Source organism: Polypterus senegalus, chromosome 5 (assembly GCF_016835505.1).
Source record: "Polypterus senegalus isolate Bchr_013 chromosome 5, ASM1683550v1, whole genome shotgun sequence".
In the NCBI taxonomy this organism is placed as follows: Eukaryota; Metazoa; Chordata; class Cladistia; order Polypteriformes; family Polypteridae; genus Polypterus; species Polypterus senegalus.
Window position 1 is genome coordinate 99,513,324 of NC_053158.1, and position 25,240 is coordinate 99,538,563.

Consider the following 25,240-nt stretch of genomic DNA (forward strand, 5'->3'; position numbering starts at 1 on the left):
CCTTAAACAAAGACCTGCTCCAGAGCCATCTGGAACTCTCACTCAGCCGAAGATTGACCTTCCAACAGGACCATAAGCACAAAGCAGAGACAGCACAGGAGTGGCTTAGAGTCAAATCTGTAATTGTTCTTGGGTTGCCCAGTCAGAGCCCAGATATCAAACATCTCTGGAGAGGACTGAAAATAAGTATCCAGTGATGGCTTATGTTCAAGGTTGAAAGGATCTTCAGAAAAGAAAATCCTCATCCAGGTGTGGAAAGCTTGCTGAATCATACCCAAGAACATTCCAGGCTAGAATCCCTGCCAAAGGTGCTTCAATAAAGTACCCACTAAAGTGTCAATGTGATGTTTCAGATATTGCCAATAAATTTTCAAAGATTTCTAAAATCTTTCTCTCACTTTGCCATTCTGGGGTGTTGAATATTTTGCTTGATGAAGGAAAAAAATTAATGTAAATGATTTTACCATAAGACTGCATGATAACAATGTGTGTGAATTGAAGGGGTCTAAATACTTTCTGAAAGCACTGTATAATGGTTTGAGCAACCAGTGAATTATGTATTAAAGTAGTCAATCCTACTAAAAATAAATACATGCATTTTTCAGTAGCATTGAGTTAATTTTCCAACATTAAGATGAAAAAACAAGTTTTAGACTATTTTAAAATAACTCCTAAATTGCATACTAATTTAGTAAAGTTAATGGTGGTCCTATTTGAGTTGAAAATTAACAGAATAATGTAGGCTGCATCATTCTGATTTTTCTGTATTCAGAAACGAGCAGTTTTCATCCATCCACTAGTGTAACTTCCTGACAATTTAAAGAAAACTTCAGACAAATGTTTGGTCTAAAAAAAAATTATTGTTGTGTATTATCTGTATGTGGGTGAAAACTAATGTTGTTTGCCAAGGAAAGCATGTAAACAGTAAATGTCCAAGTACTCGAACCTGCAGTACACCATATTTAACTTTTTAGTATAATAAGAGTAGTGTCAGCATATTTTTCTACATACTGAAATTATTTTGAATAAATATGAGCTAAACCAGGCAGGGACAGTGCCTGACAGCTCAATGTACTTTTTACGTCAATGTAATAGTATAGAGCGGTCAATGATGACAAAAGCTGTGCTTAAGATGTACACACTACTACAAATTGTTTCATTTAAAAACAATATACTTAAAGTGAAGATTTGTGAGTACCAGCACACTTTATGCACTAGACCACTCAAATATCGTAATTTTGCAGATGTATGAGAACCTAACCTTAAATATCTTAAGGGCAGTTTTGCAAGAGTGTAGAGTTCTAATGATGCCTTTGTGTGTGTTTTGGTACTTGTGTTTGTGCTCTGAGTTGGACTTGTTTCTCTGCAAGTGGCAAGGAGGGCACATTTACCCTATACACGTGACCAAAATGGCCATGTACAGTAATCCTGTTAATGCACACAACCTTAAACAATTGCACTGGGCACATTTTTAGGGTTTCAAATCAACTGAACCTGTGAATCTTTGGAATAGAAAAACCCAAGCTGGTAAAGTTCACACAGTCAATGACTGGATCAGGATTTGCACTCCCATTTGTTGAAGTCTTGAGGCACAATGCTAGCCAATGTGCTGCACTTTTCTGTTATCTGCAATACATAGTGTGTTTAATTTTTTCATTTTTTTTTTATCAATAGAACAAAACTAATTAAGAATTTCCATTTTCTTTGTGTTTAAGGTGGCACTATCTCTAATCTTTATAGTGTCCTCATTGCTCGTTACAAGAGATTTCCTGAAGTCAAGACAAAAGGAATGGCTTCACTTCCAACTCTTGTGCTGTTTACGTCTGAACATGTAAGAAGGAATAATTTCTTTTTTCTAAATCTTATTTGCAAATGTTGACATTTACTGTTTTAGACTTCTAATTTAGTCTTTGAGACATTCGTACACTTTGCATTTTAAACTGTTATTAATAATGGATCAGGTACTTGTACAGTAGAACTGTTAGCATACACCCTAATGCTCTAGATAGTAATACTGATTAAGTCATATTGAGTGTTGATTATTTTAATAAAAAAATATTGGTCTCACACGGTGTCTGTCTTTGATGCCAATATCTACCTTTCACCTTGAGGTTCTGTTTGAAGGACAGAAGAATAACTTCGTGTCAATGATGCCAGTATCCACTGAAAGATACTGAGAAGAAAAAGAGAATAGGAAAAACTTAGTAACAGTTGATCTTAAAGAATTGACAATATCTTTACAGCAGAACTGGCAGTAGATTATTCCTAAAGTTGTACCTTTTCCATAGTTATAAAGACTGTGTCTCCTACAGTAGTTTAATTGGTTCCTGCACTTTAAGAACACATGTATCTTGAGACAGAAGGGCGACATCATCTTGCAGGCATTAATACATCTTGTAATATAAAGGTAGGCTAAGCTATTCATGACTTTAAATGCTTAAAAAGGCACTTTGAAATCTACTCTACACTTTCATGATAACCAGTGTGGTGTTTTTAGGACCCGGTGTTGTACAACTCTAATTTTAGTTTTAATGATAATCATTGGTGCTATTATTCATAAGTAGCCACATGATTTTACCTGAGAACATTTAAAATGGTGTATTATCGTGTATTGATTCTGAAGCCGGGAATCGGGAATTTGTCCTTGTAATATAGGGATCATTGCCACATGTCCTAGATGGGGCTCAAACCTAACATAAGGGTAACCTATGCTCATGCACAGGGCAGTTTGTAACCTTTATATATAATATGTTACCGTGGCTGTTCGTTTGTCTGTCTGGATTTTAAATCCCCTGTAGCTCGCAAACTGTTTCAACCATTCACCTGAAATTTGGTACACACATAATACATGACGTCTACTATCCGCTTTTGGGGGTGATGATTGACCTCCAGCATTATTCCTCTTTTTATTATTTTATTGTATGTAGAATGGAGGCTGTGCAGCGCATGCGTACGGGTGCTGTTCTCATTCCTTGCCACCTTTGCCGTCACTTCCCCTACCTATTCATATCTTAAATCATTCTTGAGGCAGATTGAAGACTCAAGTGCCAACCTAAGTGAACAATTAAGGAAAACGTACTATGTAATTGCAACACAAACACTGACTTTTTAATGAGAAAAGATGCCAACGAAAAAATAAGAGGGCTGCTAGGGTGGAGAAAACAAGAGCTGGTCAGGAAGCAACAAGCGCATCAACCTCTGAGCAAATGAATGCTAAATGTACAGAGAGTATGAAAACAATGAATGCTCAAGTCAAGTGTATTCACTGCACATTATCTTGCAGTCCGCCATTACTGGTCTGTAATAATCTCTGTGATGTAAGATGAACACCAGAGTATTCAGAAGAAAACTTATTCAGACACTGAGAGAACATTAAAGCTCCATATACCTTGTGATTAAGTGTGGAATTCAAATGCAGGACACCAGATTCACGAGGTAGTGGTGCTAATTATTGTACTACCATTCTTTCCTAATAATCAAGTGTGCTTAGTACAGATGATTCTTTCCATATCCTACATATTAAGAAACTGCTTTAAATGTGCAGCTTATGATGGAAAAACCAGATAGCATGGAAATAATAAATCAATTCGTTGAATCATTGTCAAATATATGTCATAAATTTTGTATGGATTCAGACACAAGTTCTAGCCACTCAAATAAGTTTTTAGAGTATTGTATTCTTCAGAATTAATATAACTAAAAGGATTTTTTTTTTTTAAATAAATATAATTTTACCCATCCAGTTTTACATCTTGTTAAGTTGTACAACGCCTTTATGTCAAATTTTGATTTATGTGTTTAAAATCAGTAAAAGCCTCCTAGACTTCATCTGTTCAGGATGAAACCTTGTGTCTTTTTTCATACATTTCTACAAATTAACAAACTGTAAAATACTTTAGAAATTATGGGATGTTAAAACTTTATATACAGTAATCCCTCCTCGATCGCGGGGGTTGCGTTCCAGAACCCCCCCGCAATAGATGAAAATCCGCGAAGTAGAAACCACATGTTTGTATGATTATTGTCATATATTTTATGCCGTTATAAACTCACCCACACTGTTAACATTATTAGAGCCCTCTAGACATGAAATAGCACCCTTTAGTCAAAAGTTTAAACTGTGCTCCATGACAAGACAGAGATGACAGTTCTTTTTCACAATTAAAAGAATGCAAACATATCTTCTCTTCAAACGAGCGCCGTTATGTAGAGAGAGAGAGAATCGTATATCATTGAGGAGTTTTAGTTAATAACTGAGGAAGCATGTACCTTAAATTAAAAGACCCATTGTCCGCAGAAAGCGGCGAACCAGTGAAAAATCCGTGATAAATAGTTAGATATGCTTACATTTAAGATCCGTGAAAGTCGAAGCGCGATATAACGAGGGATTACTGTATATTAGATAGTTGTATGTATAATTTGTGTAGAAATTATTTATTTCATTTTTTTGTTAACCTTTCCTTATCGTTCATTTAATTTTTGACTCTCCATTGGCTTTAATAAATTGGTCACTGCATTTAAGGTTGTTTATTCAGAGTGCGTCCTAAATGTTATCTTTTCTGCTCAGAAATGTGAAGACTTTCCGTAAAGTCCCTGAACTTTACGATAAGCAAAAGTGTTTCCAAATATCATAATTATGTACACTTGCTACAGATTTTGAGCACTGTCATGTCCTTTGCATAATTTTTAACACACTATATGCTTAAATGGATTTGCTGCTGCATTCTGCATGCTTTCTTTGTTGACAATCCATAAAAACATCATACATATCCTCTGTTCTAAAACATAAGCTTGTGGTACTGGTGTTCCGAAGATTGCCAAACAATATAAAATAAGTTTAGAGTGAAAATTGTTCAAAATGCCCAAGGCATCTAAAACACTGTGTTAGAAGCAGGTCAAAAGAGACCATATAGCACAACATATGAAGACACTGCAATGATTAACACTGTTACTTAACAATGTATCATAAATAATACTGTGCTATAATTTCGTAAGACTATCTAATAGTAAAACATTAATCTAAAAAAATGTCAGTAAATTGCCAATTTAGAAAATAATGCATAAATGAATTAGATATGAACATACAGTACCTATACTGTGCTTGATAAGAATATTGGTAACACAGAAGAAAACATTCCCATTTTGGTCACTGTCCACTAGTAAATTTTTATTTATTTTTTTTTGTACATGTCTGCATGGGTGGTACTCTGTCACATCAACAGAGACTTGCAGTTTGGTTAATTGGTGAATCAAAATTCATGAGTGTGGCTATATCTGCAAATGAGCCTTGCAGTGACATGGTAATCAGTTTTAAGATTGGTTAATTTCTTCCTCCCACTGCTAAAAGGACAGACTTTATCCCTGCAAGACATTAAATAACAATTTTGAATGAGAATAATACCTTTCTCAATGGTTTTCTTAAGTATGCTATTTGAATGTACACTTTTTAAAGTATGTACATTTATATTTATACCAGCTTAAAATGGTGCCTCATTTAAATATATGGAAATTCATTCCTCATTTCAGTGTTATCAGTAGTTTAGAAACATTTTCAAGATGCACTTTCTATATGGTTCCAAACACGATTTCGTTCTGGACATGTTGGTATTTTCAGAAAAAAAGGATGTGCCACAGTTGATATCTCAATCCACACCTCACCATCTATTGGAGAACCATGCCTCTGAAAGAAGTGGATCATAAAATTAATTGCACAATTTTGTGGTGATTGCAGGCAGATGACATGTGGTGTTCTGCTCTTGGGTACAGAGGACATAACATTAAAGTTAAAATAAACACACATTGGCAAAGCACCTGAAGTTTGAGGAAACGGAAATGAAGAATAGAAAAAATGGCTTAATCACCTTGGAATCACAAAGCATCACGTGAACAGAACTATTTTCCAGTATTTGTGTTGGCAACATATAGATCCATTGCTTTTAAACTCTTGGGAACTCTATGTGGCTGAAATCTTTTATTCCAACATCTATTTCTAATTGGACTCCTAGTGTTCTGTGTTTTGGACTCAATATAGGAGTTACAAAACTAAATTTGGTACATTTTTATTAGAATGTAGAATATGTTTTACCTTCATTTTTAAGATGTTTATCATGATTTTTTATTCTGTTCTTGGTGTTCTAGTTATGTAATTATTTACTAATAAGCATGTTGGTGTGTCTGATGCTGAAGTAGTTTCATTTCAGCATTCACTGTCATTTGGGTTTCTACTCTGCTTGTCGTTGTAATTATTAGGATACAATTAAGTGAGGGTGGCGCCGAGTTAGCACTGTTGCCTCGCAGTTAGGAGAACTGGGTTCTCCCTGTGTGAAGTTTGCATGTTCTCCCTATGTCCATTTGGGATTCCTCCGGGTGCTCCAGTTTCCTCCCACAGTCCAAAGACATGCAGGTTAGGTTCAATGGCAATCCTAAATTGTCCCTAGTGTGTGCTTGGTGTGTGTGTGTGTGCCCCCTGTGGTAGGTTGGCACCCTGCCAGGGGTTTGTTTCCTGCCTTGCGCCCTGTGTTGGGATATAGCGGGTTGGATAATGGATAGATGGAATTAAGGGAGCAAACTATACAAAAAGGCAAATTAGTAGGAAAAAACCAAGTGGAGTCAAGCATTTGAAGTTATAGTTGAAATACAATACATTTTTAAATGTAAAAATCACACTGCTATGCTTTTCTAACAACAGTGTGATTAAACAGAAAAAAAATCCTCTTAAATAAATGAGATCAAGTAAAGGTAAAATAACTCAAACTGGTTGTACCAAAAACCTACCGGCACATCGGGACTGAACTGATGATTAAACTTTTTTTAAATTAAAGCAGTAATTTAGTGTTGCATCTATCAAATATGGTTGTAGTGATTTTTTCATACAACAGAGTTTGATTAGAAGATGGACAGTTGAACTATTTTCTAATCTGATTTTCCATGTAGTGTCATGGGAAGTACATGCTAGACCTGGGAGCATTGGATTCCAGATAGGAACCAAACCTTGAACAGGGCATCGCACCATCCAAGGACACACTTTTCACAAACACCTACCTCAGTGCTGCTCCAAAAAGATATGAGAGCCATAAGAACTGTCAGCCCAAGTAAGTGTAGAAACAGTGACCATTACAGTGTACTGTATGAGACCCAGTAAACATTTTAGTTGAACTGGTAAATGTCAAAACGATAGGTTTGAATCCCAGAATAAAGGATTGCATGAAAATAGTAGTTAAATGAGTAAGAACTTCTACATTTCGGCATACTCTGTGCTTAGGCATTCAACCACACAATGAATGCCTGGTTGCCTTCTCCCTCACTACTCTCTCAGGTACTTAAGATGGCAGGTACATTCACAATAAGGTTAAGCTGAGCTAGTCTTTGCGTAATTGTTTAGAGGATTACCTTCAGTTTAAAAAAACAATCTTTTAATCCTTAAACCTTTCTCTTCACTTCAACTAGAGCTATGGAAGTTCAACAAACATGAATATAATGCAGACCTAAGATTGAAGCGTGTTGTGTTTTTGATAGTAATATGTGGATATCCCTTGATAGATGACTTATTTCTTGGCTGTTAGGACTGAATAGCTTAAGCTGTCAAACAGTTTGTTGTTAATGGAAATGAGTGAATCGATTTGCGTTTCCCTGGAAATTCAGTTTTGCACAAAGTTTTTCAGTTTGCAACCGGTGAAATTCAAGGTGCTTACTTCCTGTCTGGCAGCATCATCTTGTGTTAATTCCACATGCAAATGCCTGTCATCTGTTGTCTAAATCTGTAATAATAAAAAATGAATAATCTCTGGGCTTACTTCCTGTCAGTGGAGCCGCCAGATGTGTGTTTTGGTAGTATGATGCCTGCTATGCCATTACTGAAGGTACGAAAAATCCACAGTGCCAGGAGTGTGGATATCGTCAATCTCAACTACAAGCATCAAGAAACAGGAAAGAGTTGTTACTAGGCATCGGCAACATGGGTGCTTGGGAAAAATTTGTGTGTAGTACGTTTTGTTGTGGAGAAAATTAAGTTGCATGACGATAAATATAGAGGATTGAACATTATTGAAAAACACTGCACTTCTCTGTGATTAGGTGAATGAATACATAAGTAAATGAAATAATTTCACCGGTGTGCTGCAGATTCCGTACATTATGTAGCTTCAGATAAACACAGGTAAACTTAAATCATGTTCTCGCAGTCAAAACAAAAAAACAAAATTTAAGAGTCATTTGCCATAACAAGAAATTTATTACTGGAAAGTCAATAAATTAAAAGGCTTTCAGTAAATTGCACAGGAAAGGTTTTATCTGCAAAAAGCTACTGGAGCACCATTTAACTCCTTCATGTGATTAATGCCAGATATCATAGCACACACGGGACCATGCTCCAGGCAGCCAGAATCCAGATCTTAATAATACAAAAAATAAGGATTGCGGTGTGGCAAAACACTAAGGAATATTCAACTTAGTTAATTTCCTTTAAATGCAACTAACATCAAATTTATCATCCTCAGATTCCAAAATCCCTGAATTGATGTAGCAAGTAAATAAATTGATGTAGGGTGAGCTGCAATAAATCTATGAAATTAACTAATAATTCTGTTTCCTACCAAAACAAACTTTAAAACCCCCAAAAAAATCTTTTAGAGTCTCATGTTTTGCAATTGCAAAATTCTATGCAAAATGGATTTTGGCATCAGTGTTGCAAAACTGAATGCAAAGTAAAAACTTGGCCGTTTCATTTATCACTATTTATAAAGTGTGCTTTTTTTTTTTTTTTTTTTTTTTTGTATTTTGTACAAATGATACACGTTTTTTCTCAATCCAGAGCCCGGCACAAATGTATTAATACTGTATTTTTGCTTTTTAATGTTCTTTTTTAAGACACAATTTAATCCTATGCTATTAACTTTATGGTGGTTATTACATATCATGGTCATCTGTTGACTCGTTAATTTGTGTGGCTGATTTTCTTCCCTTTGTCAGAGCTTGTATCCTAATCTGCTCCATACTTATTAAATTATGCAGATGCAGCTACAGCAAAGTAGATAGTTGTTACAGTTTACTTTTTTTGTCATTAGTTTCATCACTTCTGCCACTGATAAAATAAACCACAGCCTACTGAGTCCTGTTTTAACATTTAATTAAATTTTACCATATGCTGTTTATGAGAGTCAGTCTGCTTTTCTGAAACTCAACATTTCCAGGCAAAAAATACAATTTTGAAAACTGCATTTTAGATAAGGACATACAGTTCTGTTTTATATAAGACCTGGTGCTAATTAGGCTGGAAATGGATTGGTCCAGACTAAACTAATTTAGTAACCTACTCTCTTAAGCCTCCCATATTCTTTAACTCAAATCCTTCTTCTCTAAAGAATTAAAGTGAAGCTAAGATGTGAGTCTTGCACATGCGTAACATCCTTGAAGATTGAGTTTTTATACCGATTCCAATTCTTTAGTGTACTTAGTTTAAAATATGAATCACTTACCTAAAGTGAAAAAGAACCGGTTAAAATCATAAATATGGGATCATGCTTCAGTAATTTACAGAATACCTGTACAATGATAAACATTAACAGTGGGGTAATGGGTGGGTATTATTTACCTGTATTTATGGAAAAGTTAATGGGTCTCATTACGCACTACATATTTAGCTCAACAAATTTAGTTTTAAAGAGGAAAGCATTTAGGGTACTATGTCTAGATTCACAGAGAATATATGCATCTAGTCAGTACTACATTTTATATTAAGTAACAGTTTAAATTGGGCAGTAAGTTGAGCTGACATTGTGTAGCCTCTGCAGCTTTCCTCTGCTTTCAAATAAGGATATCTTTATTATTAAGGATTTGTGATATGTGGTATAAAGCAGTACAGACAACACCTTGAGTTTTTATAAATCTGGAAACAATAATCGAGCCAAGGGTAAGGCATGCCAGTCTGAAAGGCATGTTCTGTTTTCCTTTCATTTAATGTTTTGTTTTTTGTGTTAGTGAATGGATTTAAATTTACATGTAAATGTACATCTTGAACAGTTTGGAGTGTGTCTTGATTCAAGTTTTCTAAATAATTGAGTTAGCTAGGAAGATTAAACAGACCTGTTCCATTTTACTATATTTCCAGTCTACTGGAATGTTGTCATTGTTGCCAGTAATCAGATTTATTCCAAACAAATTTAGATATGTGGGTAGAGTGAGAGTGAATCGCTACAAGTAAGCAAACATCTGGGATAAATTACACCAGCAATTTTGTGGATTATTTCGGTTAGCTTTAGACACACGTATAAACGCCTAAAAGCGTCAGATCAAATGTCTTGTCAAAGTTTGTGAACATGAATTTCATGATCTATATATATGCATGCTTTTGCCCTTGTGGTTTGCATTTAATGTCACAATTATTTTTCAATTGATCAGTTGTTGTGTGTTTTTTTTTTTTTTTCTCTTTTGTTTTATCAGAGCCATTATTCCATCAAGAAGGTTGCAGCAATACTTGGATTCGGGACAGAAAATGTCATACTGGTGAAATGCAATGAGAGGTACTAGCATGTATTAATATTTAAAGCATTTGTTTATAAACAAAACAGACTTCCTGAATCTCATATGTTTATTCTCGTGATCAAATGGGCAAATCATTCAGACTTGCATATTTTGAAATCACTTAGAATATTGTATATTAGAGTCTATCTTGGTACCATTATGCCCAAGGCAGGAACCCACCATAAAAAGATCTCTAATTCCTAGAAATCATGAAGAAGACAGCACATTACATATTCTGCCTAATATCCATATACAATTATATAATCAAATTATACATAACAAAATGTATGTAGTTGTAAAAAGGGCTATGTCCGCATGAATCTATAAAAGAAAAATATAAGGAATATTATTTATACACTGACATACTGGCATTACAAACACGTTTACTTATTTTCACTTATTAGATGGAGACTAAACAGCCAAAGCTGTCTCTCTTTTTAACCCTTTTATTTCATTTTGAAGTAAATCTTTACCTATAATGAACACAATAATGGACAACAGGGACCTGAAGGAGCATTAGCATAGTTGAAGAGCTCCAGCATATATTGATTCGCGCAAACGGAGGCAGTGAGTAGGTGGCAAGCCCTGTAGTGTGCAGAGTGCCTCAGAAGGGTCTTCTCCAATAGCCTAAGAATTATATCGCAGGGAATGAGCAGAAAGGTGACATTACCCTCACCCATTTCCAAGGTGGCAGCCAAGGCACTCTGAAGCTTACAAGAATCTAATAATCCTGCAATGGCTTGTTTTTTTGGGATGTTTCTGACTCATGTTGAGGGTGGTTATCTAATGCCTCCCTACCAGAGCCACCCAAATCAAAGCATGAATTTGGGTAGTAACTTAAGATAATTATCAAGGGTGGAAGTAAGTGTAATAGTGCAACTTCCCACGCTACTCGGGATGGAGCAGCACCTTTGTAACCCAACAATTTCAGATTTGCAACTGACAGGGAGCACTTACTGTAGCTTCAGCACCACAAAACAAAGTCCTGAACTGAGACAGGGAGGTACTGTGATCACAGAATACAGAGAGAGAAGAGAAGAGAGGAGGTGAGGTGTGATGCAGCAATGGATGTAATTGATTGGATATATATAGATAGATAAATAGATATATAGATATATATATATATATATAGATATTCTCCAATCAATTACTCTGATTATATATAGATATAGATATAGATATAGATAGAGAGAGAGCTAGGCAGCGATTTTTTAAAATGTTTACTCACAATCAATCGCAGACAATCAACAATGACATTATGTGCAAAATTCGGCAATGAACTCAAAAGTAGTTATTGCATGTATTTGGTGTGAAAACACTTTAAACAAGGTGCTTTTTAACAGCAGTATTCCCTTTACATTGTAGCAGTTAAAATATTTCTTGTAAATCTCAAATTGAACATAATGTAATCTATACTAATAAAAGGTAAAGCCCTCACTGACAAACTCGCTCGCTCACTCACTCATCACTAATTCTCCAACTTCCTGTGTAGGTAGAAGGTTGAAATTTGGCAGGCTTATTCCTTACAGCTTACTTACAAAAGTTAAGCATGTTTTATTTCGAAATTCTACGCGTAACGGTCGACAACGTCCGCCATGTTGAACTTTATGACCCCATCTTCACGAAATTTGGTAGGCGGCTTCCCTGCGAAACCGATGTACGTACTTATTTCGGTGGTATGACTCCACTGTCAGCCGCCATATTGAACTTTTCAACGGTCTTTGTTACTTATGGGCCCATCTTCAAGAAATTTGGTACGCGGGTTCCAAACGCTAACTGAATCCAACTTATATACGTCCATAGCCTGCAGCTCGCGTTGCCTACCACGTTGTTGGCTGCCTGCCTATATAGGCTGTCCGTCGCTCCGGTCTCTACATTAGCTTCCTTGCTTCGCCACGGGATTCACGTCTCCCTGCTGATAACTACAGCCTTTTTATTTAATCCACGGCTTCTCCGCTGTTTTATTGTTCATTTATTATGATTATAGTTATTGTGTAGGTATTTTAGACTTACTTTACATTGTTCAGGTACCCATTTCCTTTATCATTCCAACCGTACCCCCATTAACATGTCTATCGAGGTGATCACCATCGATCAAAGAACTGTCACTTATCGAGTGGTTTCCATGCCTGGAGATGGTGCCTGCCTTTTCCATTCTCTGTGTTACATATTGCACGGCCATATCAGGATCTCTCTTGATATCCGGAGGAACATTGTGTCTTATGTATTGAATGACTGGGACAGGTTCACGGTGTGGACTGATGACGGTTCAGGAGATAATTATACTACACAGGAGCACTATAAGAGCGAAATGCTTAAGCCCTTCACCTATGGTTCTGCATGTGAGTTGATGGCTGCCGCTGAATTGTTCAGTTGTCGCTTTCAAGTGTACCGAAATGGCCAAATATTTTACACCTTTCGACAACCGCCAATGCCTCTTAAACATCAGATTCATAGGTGACAATTTCAGTAGTGGTCGCTTTGATGTTTATGAATGTTTAAACTCTCAAAAGCTGGATGTGAAGTTATCAATGAAACCGGTTGTATACTTACAACTCTTGACAGATTCCGAATGTCTCTTCAACACAAGTCCTACAAATACTGTCGTAATTGAAACAAACCCTGAAACTCAAACTGATTATGACCGCAGCAATCCAAGCTGTGAGATTTGAAGCCTAGCTGCCTGGCTGTCTTTGTGAGACAGGTGCACAGGCAATTGTAGTGAGACGCATTAACCTCTTATCCTCGTGTCTGTCCTCCCAGGCTAACGTTGCCATTGGTGCATCAGGTGCACAAACGTGTTCAGCACCGTGACCAGGACCGTTCAGCTGATGCCGGTACCTCACTTCTGTTTTCATTCTAGGCTACATCTCCAAATCACTTGCGTCAAAATCGGAGTCCGATTCAGCAATAACATGAAAAATGTCATCCATGGATTATTTTGCTTTGAGCATTCACTTTGGTATCTCTCCACATGTCATTTTAGAAGCCGTTTGCTCTTCGCTACTCATTCACACACAGGGAGTCGGTCAAATCAACAGAGCTAACTGTCCTTCTAGCAAAAGCGTATCGAAAAGAGCTGTAACAAGAAGATCGCTGATCTCTATCAATCGCTAATAAGACTGAGGCTTTCAAAATAATAAACAAAAACTGTGTTAACACGTGATTAAAAAAAATTCTGGCGTTAATGAATACGTTACCACGATAATAATGCGTTAGCTTGCCCAGCATATATGCAGTTTATATATTGGTTTTTTGTTGGCTGTGGCTAAAAGATCTGGGCTGGTAACTAGGAGGTTGCCGGATCGAATCCCGGCAGTGACAGAAGAAATGCTACTCTGTTGGGTGCTTGAGCAAGGCCCTTAACCTGCAATTTCTCCGGGGGTGTACAACAGTCTCTGTGTATTGATTTCTGTGAAACTCTCTACATCTTTAAAACAATTTCTTTTGTTTGTCCTTTTTATACAAATGTGTTTTTCAAGTCTCTGTTTTTCAAGACTTGCAAATCCTCACACAGGTATTTATGCTACTTCTCATTAAAAACAGGTCAAGCATCTTATCTTTCAGACTTGCTGTCCCTAGGGCATTGTGGGGTCAGCTCAGGGGGAACAAATCCTACAGTGTGATCTACCAAACAGTTCTGTGCAGCTTATAATGGCGGTTTGATGGTTAGCATGTTTGCTTTTCAACTAAGTATCTAAATTCCAATTCAGGCAATTCTTTTACATTTTCTTTTAATCAAGCATTTTCCTTACTATTTTGTCATGGCCCTTATTGTCCCAGAAGATATCTATTACAGGTTTGGAGGTTCTTTTCATTAGAATGAAGACTAAAGAATATTGTACTCATAGAATCTGTATAAAAGACACTTAAATATGAACAGTGGTTATGTATTAAAATGAACAAGTCTTGGTAACAATTTGTACTAGTTCAGCTGGTACATTGGTAATTGCAGTTTTACTAATAGTTTTTAGTCACAAATTTAAAACCAATACAGTATTTTTATTTTTGTCTGAAGAAACAAAGATTAAAAGCTAAACGAGAAAGCTTTGACTGTGTTTCTCACCTGTTCTGTTCAAATTGTAAAAATATAATTTCAACACATTGAATAATGAGCAAATGTAATACTGTTCGCTGACATTTAGGTAATGTTGAGTAGTTTACAATGTTTAAATGCAACATTAAAATGCATTTTATGAGTAATATCTACATTCGTACATTTCCTTTTAGGGGAAAAATGATTCCATCGGATTTGAAGCTGAAAATCCTGGAAGCAAAGGAAAAAGTAAGTAGAACCTTTCAACCTAAGGGAAAAAAAAACAAAAGCTGAACACCATTTCAGTACTTCAGATTAAAGTAGTTTTTTTTTTTTTCCCCCTCGGTTACAACATCATCCATCCATCCATCCATCCATCCATTTTCCAACCCGTTGAATCCAAGCACAGGGTCACGGGTTTTCTGCTGGAGCCAATCCCAGCCAACACAGGGTGCAAGGCAGGAACCAATCCCGGGCAGGATACCAACCCACCGCAGGACACCCACACACTAGGGACAATTTAGAATCGCCAATCCACCTAACCTGCATGTCTTAGGACTGTGGGATGAAACCGGAGTACTCGGAGGAAACCCACGCAGACATGAGGAGAACATGCAAACTCCACGCAGGGAGGACACGGGAAGCAAACCCGGGTCTCAGTTACAGCATAATGATGGAGTGAATTTTATTTATTTTCTATAGTATCCTTCTCATAGTGATTTACCTAAATAGTAAAGATAACAAGGCATAATATTCTCATACAAGCTTTATAGCGTTCAGAATAAAGGAGAAATGAGATTCCACTCCAAACATAAGTTGAAACCAACTGTCACTTGATGCCATTTTAATAATACAGATTAATATTCACACAGACTTAAGAACTTGTGAAATCAATAAGGGTCTCAAAAGCTGAACACTAAATCTAGTGTTACAATGCTAACCACTACACCACCATCCCAAAAACAGTTACTTGAATGAGGAATAGAAGAAAGTTTTTGAAACATTCTTGCTGTGTTAATCAGAACACATTGGAACACTTTGAAAGAGTTGCAGTTTTAAGATGATATATATAATGTCTTATTGAAAATCAAATGGTAACAGAATAATGTGGAGAAATAAAATTATTCAAAAGTAAGAATTTGCAAGGCTGCATTTTATTATTATCTTTTCTGATTATATTGACCACTTATTTTAAAGAAGATCATGGTGGCCAAGCAACATCTTGGTATACAGTGCCTCGGGTGTCTTATAGGAATGTTTTTCTTTTTTCTGTCTTTTAATTTTTTTAATAAACTGTGGGGCTTCGCCCCTTGCTCGCTTTGCTCACCAACTCCCTGCTCTGCGCTACGCGCCAGCCACTTCATGTCTCTGCTGTTTGTGTATGTGGATTTCACTTTCACCAAACAACATTGGGAAGAAACACTACTTTTCCCTGATGGCAACACTAATTAGATGATCAAGTCTCCAACTTAAAGTTTAAAGCTGAACAATATATACGATTGCTTTTTGCTGTTACATTATTTCACAGAGTAATCATTTCCATTTGTTTGCACTAATGTGATCTTTACTATAATTTTTTGAGACTTTCAAATTTCAGTATTTTCATTATCTCCAACCTGCTCTGCATGTGTACCGTGCTAATGTTTTTAAACTTCTTTATGACGTTCTACTGTCTCTTTTACTCTTTGTCTTTTTTTTACGGCCCCAGGCATGGTTAAATCTCTTGGTACAAAGTGTCATCTCGTGGGACTTGAAAGTATCTCTCTGAAAAAGTCACATCTCATCCTAGGCTAAAGTCTCATCTCGTCCCAGGATTTTTTTTTTTTTTTTATATAATGGAGAGAAATGGATGTGTGGTAATTACTTGTGCATTTAGAGAACACTTGCTCGCACACTCAAAAATAGTTCTGGTTTGCTAATTAGCCTAATATACAAGTCTTTTGGATAATCATGACAAACTAGAGTACCAGGGAAAAATATGTGCAGGCTCGAGGTGATCATCCATACCTCGCATAGATAAGACCAACTTTTTTTTTTTCTTTTTCCTTAAAGCTCTGATGTGGCAGCAGTAACTACTGCTTTGCCTTAAAAGTAAATGTTTAAAGTACATGTCATAACAAAAATCATTCAAAACAGTTAATGGGGAGGGAAAAAAAACTAATCAAAAGAAAATCATAATGTTACATCCGGCTGTTACAGTACTTGTCTAACATGGCTGAATAATGAACTCTGTATAGTCATCCATCCATTTTCCAACCCGCTATATCTTAACTACAGGGTCATGGGGGGGTCTGCTGGAGCCAATCCCAGCCAACACAGGGCGCAAAGCAGGCAGCAAACCCCGGGCAGGGCGCCAGCCCACCAAGGGCACACCAAGCACACACTAGGGACAATTTAGAATCGCCAATTCACCTAACCGGCATGTCTTTGGACTGTAGGAGGAAACCCGTCAGACACAGGGAGAACATGCAAACTCCACACAGGGAGGACCTGGGAAGCGAACCCACTGTGCCACCGTGCTGCCCCCTGTATAGTCGTGCGCAACTAAATATGTAACATCTCCAGGGTAGTACAGGATTGCCAGGAACCAAGCCCTTGCCTGGCTATTCCATAAATGGAATTAGGGCCCACAACAGGGATATAATTGGCAATTCAGAGGTGTGACTGACCCTAACTGCACATTTTCTGAATGTGGAATGAAACCAAAAACCCAATGGAAATGCATAGAAACTAGTAGCACCTCCAGTCTAAGCATAATGAAGTAACACTGGTATTCCCTACATTACTTTGGCCACTTCAAAAAGAAAACAAAAAGGGTGATAACAATGTAGATCGTGTACACACTAAATAATATCAATAAATTGAGTAAATCCTTTATTTGTGTTTTATATTGTTAAACAAATGCATTAGTTTATTAAGACCTATTGCTTTTAGAACCATTTCTACTTGTGATCTAGTTTTATAAAATGTGCTTTTATAAATCTTATTGAGAATCAATAATATCCAAGATGAATTTATGAATTTAAATAGTGAAGGTTATTAGGCATAAAACTACTGCAGATCAAGCCTGCTATTTATATTAAGAAATGGGGGCTGGGGTTAATAAAAATGTGCTAGTCGGTCAATCTTGATTTAATGCAAATACTGCATTTTTCAAAGTCTGTACTGAATTTAATATATTTGGAACTTCAGATTTAACTAATTTAAATGACCAGTAATTTCAATAAAATAATAAAATGAGAAACCTTTATCACTTAGAATGCTTTGCAAGTTTAAAATCATTTACATGCTGTATAAAAACTTAACTTTAATTGTCAAAATGAAAACAATTCCACAATAACCAACAAACATTTTTGAGAATTAGTAAGTCTGGGTCTTTTGACTCTCTCTAATATTGCAAAAGCAGATTAGCCTGATTTTAATTATTTGATTGTACAGTTAATTGTGAAGAAATATCCTTTGTGAACATCAAGCTCTTTCTAAGCTGTGATACTTGTAGACCTGTTATTATTATTATTATACAAGCAAAATCAGTACTGAATTATGAACTATTCAGTAAAATTTATATTTTTGTTCTTTTATATTTAAAAATTGACAAACTAAATTTGGTATTTTTTATTCCCCCCCACCCCAAAGAGAGCTTGCCTAATAGAAGATATCAACTATAATATTTATGTGTAAGAGTATACATTAATTAACTTGGAATCTCCCAAAAATGTAACAAAAAATAGTTACTACCTTTTTTATGGGTAAAAAGAAGTACTAAAACAGTTTTAGTAAGCTTGAGGCAGCAGCTACTATATAACCATGGTGTCTCTAAGCTACCTTGCAATTAACAGTACTTTTGGAAAATAAAGTAATTATCTGTAAGATGTACATTGAGCTGCATATTTTTCAAATCTCACTCTTTTTAGCTCATGTATTTTTCGTTCACCATACATTTTCAAACAGTGTAGCACCTTTGCTTGGCTTGTGGTTAACTCAACGCAAAAGGAGGTAAATGTTGGGAGCAGCGTTTAGTAATTTTTTTTTTTTTTTTTTTTTTTCTTAAGGCTTGATTCCTCTCATTTTGTCAATTTCTGTGCAGCTTTCCCGGCCATTGGGAAGCTGCCTCTTTAAAGTTCTCTATTGAAAAAGCTGGTATTCTTCTCTTTTACAGTACTTTGTTGGAGATTGTCACTCTGAATTTTACTAATTCTACATCTGTCTTTGGTTGAGTAATTTTACTTGCCAAATACTGAGCTCAATTTATAAAGCAGTAAAAAAATACTGTTGCCAGTCTCCTTTCATAACCTGCCAGGATAGCAAAAACTGCTTCACTTTTAGTTGCATAAATCTACCTGCTTCTCACCTAATTTGTTGTCCAAATTCTACGATATGTGGGCCTCGTAGAAAATACAGAATACCAATAATTTTATATAAAGCACGTATTAGCATATAGTGAAATTCCATTAACTCATTTGAGTTTCTTACAGTATTTTGTTTTTTCTCATGTACACTATGGTCCAAAATGTATGCGCATATGTATATTTTATACTGAGTTTAGAGAATCTCTGTATGGGTTTCACAGTGGCTAATGAATAAGAAAAGTGGATTTGTGAAGGATTAATTCTCCAAAAATAACAGAACTTTAGCAATGTGAAGATAACTAAATGATCAGTTTAATAGCTTCCTGTATTTGGATAACCGCATATCCAAAAAGTCAAACCCATACATTTACTAAAATGTGTAAAGTACATATTACTCATTTAGGAATAGTGGCACGCCTCCATCACTTTTGTACTCCTGTTTCGCTACAGTTAGGAGTTTTTCTACTATTTGAATATTCCTGTCCATAATTGTCATTCATAACTCCTACATTCATTATTACCACACTTTTTTTATTCTAATGGTGGCTCAGAGGCAAAACTACTGGTATCACTGCATAGACAAACCATTGTAATCATCTTTTTGGCAACCACTGTTGTCTGCAAGTTGTCAGTTTGATGAAGCTGTAATTAGAGCAAACATGTTTATCACAATATACTGGCATGTTTTCTGTTTATATAGCACAGTGAGTGCCATAAATCTTTTGCATTATAACACACGTGAAATGGAGAAGAAAATTTAAAATGATTTAATGTTAAAATTATGACTCCTGCGAAATGCTGTGGAATGTTCTTGGAGCACTGTGCATACGATTTGAAATTTGTTTTCCCCTCCTCATTTTAAAATACTTCTCATACTATCATAATGCTAAGTGACAAAATAACACATTATAAAAGTAAATATCAGCAAAGGCTTACTGGAAAGCACCAAGTACACCTATAGCATGAGGCATATATACAATAAAGCCATAGTATATGTATATTTATACATGTGAAAGTGCATGTATATGTGTTTTAACTCTTTAAGACGCCATAGGTATGGAACAGTTAAAATGATGAATCTGAGGCAATCTAATATACTGTATATAAAAACAAGGGAGTAGTAAACCATATTTGTGCTAGAAGTACTCAAGAATGAGATTTTCTGGCAGAATTTCCAAATGATAAATAGAAGCCAATTATATACCCTATTTTCTTGGTACTGCAGCAACATTTGAACAGATGCACTTTTATCCTACTGATTATTAAACTAGCACTGATTTTTGAGGCAGGCTCAGGGATGCAATGGAAACAGGGGTTGCTGGAGAGTGTTGTACTAAACAGATCTTAACATTTTAAAGTAAGTCTCAGAACTTTGAAAGATACTTATAGGTTGTGAAATGACACTCGGGAAATGACTGAGGCTAAGGATGTAACTTATAAAGTGGCAATGCATCATTGTAAAAGAGAGAGTGTGTGAACAAAAGGTTAGAGGTAGAGCTCTGATGGGTTGATTGGGGGTGTTTGCTGGACACACGGATCACTGGTTAGTTCAGAAAGGGCTTACTAAACAGTTGGCACCAGGAGTAACTTGGTGTTTTGACCATGTTGTGTTTGATTTGTTAGTTTTTTTTGCCATTTTCTGCTTTTAATTACAGGGAAAAACAAAGAGCTCTGTGCTATATTTATATAAAAAAAAATAATAAATTATTTATATATATAATATTTATTTATTTATATAATATTTATTTATTTTTATATATATATATATAGCGCTCCAGCAGACCCCCGTGACCCTGTGTTTGGATTCAGTGGGTTGGACAATGGATGGATAGATAAAAAAAAAATCACAAATTTTCTCTTTTCAGGGATGCATTCCTTTGTATGTCAATGCCACTGCTGGGACTACAGTTTATGGAGCGATTGATCCACTTCCTGAAATTGCAGATATCTGTGAAGAGCACCAGTTGTGGATGCATGTTGATGTATGTATATTAAACATTACAGTGATTAAAACTATGAAATGTGAAATCTTTTGAGAAATCTTAAATATTAGTATAACTTTAAATATTTTGTTCCTTTCTCTTTATGTATTGTAAAACTAGAAGACTACATGTGTTTTAAATGAATATACTTAAAATTTGCCAGCACTGCTATTAAATTTACATACATGTTCTATTGTATATAGGTATTTCTAACTTGGACAAAATATTTCTCTCTTAACTCAGTTATTATTCTTCCTGTTTACTGCATCTTGGTTATCCTGGCTTCATAGTACATGTCAACATATTCTATCTATCCAGTTTCTTAACCCACTTCAAGCTACGCATATTTGAAAGAAACAATGAACAACCAGTCATGCGCTGAAAGTAGAACCATTTGCAGGTGCTTCTGCCATAACACTGTTGTAGGTTCTACGCTTCCAAAACTCAAGTTTCTGTAATATTGTTTCACATTTCTTACTGACTTTAGCATTTTGCTGTCTTACATTCAACAAAATTGATTTCATACTTTTCAAATTAATTTACTTAACACTGTTTAAAGAATTTAGACCCACAATCATTTTTCTACCCCATGCTTTATATTTGCCCAGTTTGAGCAATATTACATTAAATTATCAACATCTTTAGCTTCATATCATTCTTCATCATGATGCACTTTTTTTATGTCCTTCAACTTTGATTTCACTCACACAAATAACTTCAGGCTTTCCACACAAAATGATATATTTTTCCAAATTTAACCCCTTCTCAAAATTTTATATTCCTTTTAAACCATTCAACAAATTCATCTAATCATTCTTATCTCATTTATTTATAAATTTACTCCCATATGACATTCAACTTCTCAGCGGAGTTGCACCAAATTTCTCTTTCTTCCTCTGGCTCATCAAGCCTTTGAAACATGTACTGTAATGTATTTTGAATACGACTCTAAAGATGATCCAGAAGTGAATAAATTAAACGGTTCCCCACAATGTGTGGAGATGGATTCAGGTGAAGTATTCCAGAAACCTTTTATAAGGAGTGATAACCAGAAATGTTTTGTACTTGAGTGACCCAAATAAAAAGTAACAATATAGTAACGTGGCAGAAGATACAATTCAAGCAAACCAAAGGCAAGTTATGTGAGACAGCAAATAGTCACAATGTCAAAACACAAGAACAATAAAACACTTCAGTCACTAATGTGTGTTTCTGTTTTATGCTCCTCCCTTCATGTAAATGTTGCATGGTTAGAGCTGAGCAGAATGTGAAAGACTTGAACAAGTATGAGGCCAGAACCATACCTAGCATTTCATGTTGACGTCAGAATGACAGTGGAATATGGGTGCAGAGTTTGTATAAATTGGTTAAGATGGAGCACATTGTTATGGCATGGTTAACATAATATTTAAAAGATAATGATACTGTTGCAGTATCAATATTCCATTGCATGAGCAATAGCAAGGAATGCTCAAGACAGCCTTCTTCATTATTGGATTATCTCAAAGAAAACATTACATTAACCAGCAACATGCATTGTTAGAGCCTAATAGTATACTTTAGTATCAAACCCTAAGCATTTCAAGACAAATATAGTTGCCTCATATAACATTATACACAATATGATAAAAAAAAAAATGTGACTGAGCATTGCATCATTCCTTTATACATGACCAAATTTGCACATACGAGTATCTTTACATTTATTATGTTTCAAAATACAGAAACGGAACACTTCTACTTTAATCTTAACAAGTCCAGGTGTAATATCTAACCTTACATTTACTTATTTACTTATCATCTGAAATACCTTTCATGTATTTTTGAAAACAGCCGAGTGTTGTGTCTGCAGAATATCCCAAATCACTTTTTATTTTAAACCTCACCCAATGTATTAAATATCCTAATGAGAGAACCCACAGAGCATCATAACTAGACATGACACATAGCCATACACACATTTCAGTCCTTTGATGCCAAACATCAGCTTGATGGCCTTTCACTTATGTTAATGTTCTCTCTTTCAGTTCTGATTCTCTTTATACTCTCAGTACAGCTCCTCAAAAATAAAAATCATTAGGGAAATTCTTTAAACAGTACATTCTAAAAGTATTCAGACCCCTTTGCTTGTCATGTTGCAGCCCTATGCTCAATTCATTTAAACTCGCTTTTTTCAAGTATTCTGACCATTTGCAATGACACTTGAAATTTGATGCAGGTGCATCTCATTTTGTTGACCATTGAGATGTTTAGAGTCCACCTGTGCTAATCATCATTGATTGGACAGGATTAGGAAAGACATACACTTGCCTATAGAAGGTCCCACAGTTGGCAATGTTTATCAGAGCACAAACTCTGCGAAGGTGTCAAAGGAATTGCCTGCAGAACTTGGAGTACAGACCTGAGGGAGGCTACAAAAGATTTCTGCGCATTTAAGATTGCCAAAAGTACAGTCGCCTGCATATTTTTTAAGTGAAAGAAGTTTAAAACAACCTCAACTCTTCTTAGAGCTAGCTATCCAGGCACACAGAGTAATTGGAGAAGGGCCTTTGTAAGAGAAATTAACTTGTATCTGAGGGGCATTCTGGTTAAGCTTCAGGAAACTTATGTGGAGATGGTTGACCTTCTGGAAGTTAATTCCATCTCTGCAACTCTATAGCAGTCTGGGCTTTATGTCAGTGTCACAAAAAGGAAGATTTTTCCTATTTAAAAGACACACGAATGTCTGTTTGGAGTTTGCAAAATGTCGCCTAAAGGACTCTTTATGACTGTAAGAAATAAGATTCTCTGGTCTAATGAAAGAAAGAAACCAGGCATAGCTCATCACCTGTGTATATGCCATTCCAATTGTGAAGTATGGTGTTGGCACCATCATTCTGTGGATTTTGTTTTTCTGAGGAAACTACTCCGGGTTGAGGGAATGCTGAGTGGAACAAAGTACGTAAATATCCTTTATGAAAATCTGCTCCAGAGAGCTGCGGACCTCCGCCTGAAACGAAGATTCACCTTTCAACAGGACAGTGACCCTAAGCATGCAGTATAGACAACACAGGATTAGCTTAGTGACAACTATGGGAATGTCCTAAAATGGGACTTGAACCCAATCAAGGGGCCTAAAAACAGCTGTTCAATGATGGTCTCATCCAACCTGACACAGATTGAGAGTTTTTTTTACAGAGAAAAGTGGCAGGATATTCTCAAATCCAGGTGTGTGACACTTGTCACATCATAACCTAGAAGACTCTAGGCTGTAATTGCTGCCAAAGGTGCATGAACCAAGTACTGACTAAAGGGTCTAAATACAGTATATGTATCACTGATATTTCCATTTTTTTTTACGTTTAGTGAATTTGCAAAAAATTTGAAAATCCTGTTTTTGCTTAGTAGTTCTTGTGTTTTCATTGTTGCCTAATAATGGAGTTTAAAAGATTTGAAGATAAGTCTGCACTATAACAAACTATGAAAAGATGAAGAGGACTGCATACATTCCAAATGCAATATGGCATTCTGGCCATAATTTTCATCACTGTCACTGACAAACAAACTCCGGATGGATCTCAAAACTATCACTATCTTGATCTGGTTTTCTGTTCATCACTTAATCATTCACTTAATTGAAACACTAACCATCCATCAATATTTAATTTTTTTTACTGCCCATTTTACTGAGTAACACCTTGTCAAAAATCCTCCTGATCTGCAAATTCATAATGCAGGTTCTTTCTTATATGCTGATGCTCCTTCTGCTTTTGTCTGGAATAAAAGAAACTGATTTTAAATGACTTTTACTCAACCCTTGATCCATTTCTCAAGCATCATCATTGTCTGCTCCAAAAGCTTGATTGCTTGTTAAAAGCCACTGTTTTATGGATCAGTCTTTCTGTTGTACATTTTCTTTCTAGCCTTCAAAGAACCTCCTTTCTATATGATCAAAATTGTACAATTGTATCATTCATTTGGCACCCACAACATTATGCTGCCTTCACTTTGTTCAACACTACTTCTGTTGGATCTTCTGCATTACATCTCTTTATCATCTTTAGATTTTCATGACCACTTCTATTCTGAATACATCTAAGTTGTTTTCTAAAAAGTGTATTTTTAATAGGCTATTTATTTATCTTCGTGTCCTTCCAATATGCCTCACTGTGTATAGTTGATTCTTCGGTCTAACCACAAACATTTTTGATTAGTTGGAGTAAGAAATTCTTTTCAATTTTCCATTTATTATTCACATTATAGCCAATTCAACTTTTAATTGCTCGTTATCAGCATCTCCGCAAGCTACCCTTTTAAACTCCTGATATCACATTTTTCCTCACTTATTTCATATCTTAGGTTAAAAAAAAGCAGAT

General features: G+C 35.7%; 1 protein-coding gene across 1 annotated transcript in view; it reads left to right on the top strand.

Annotated features, from left to right (window-relative positions):
• Positions 1-25,240, top strand: part of gad3 (glutamate decarboxylase 3) — a 97,595-nt gene that overhangs the window by 49,176 nt on the left and 23,179 nt on the right. The window contains exons 6-9 of the mRNA XM_039753155.1: positions 1,716-1,831; positions 10,438-10,517; positions 14,749-14,803; positions 20,769-20,885. Coding sequence (XP_039609089.1) covers positions 1,716-1,831; positions 10,438-10,517; positions 14,749-14,803; positions 20,769-20,885 — 368 coding nt within the window. The remainder of the gene's footprint in view (positions 1-1,715; positions 1,832-10,437; positions 10,518-14,748; positions 14,804-20,768; positions 20,886-25,240) is intronic.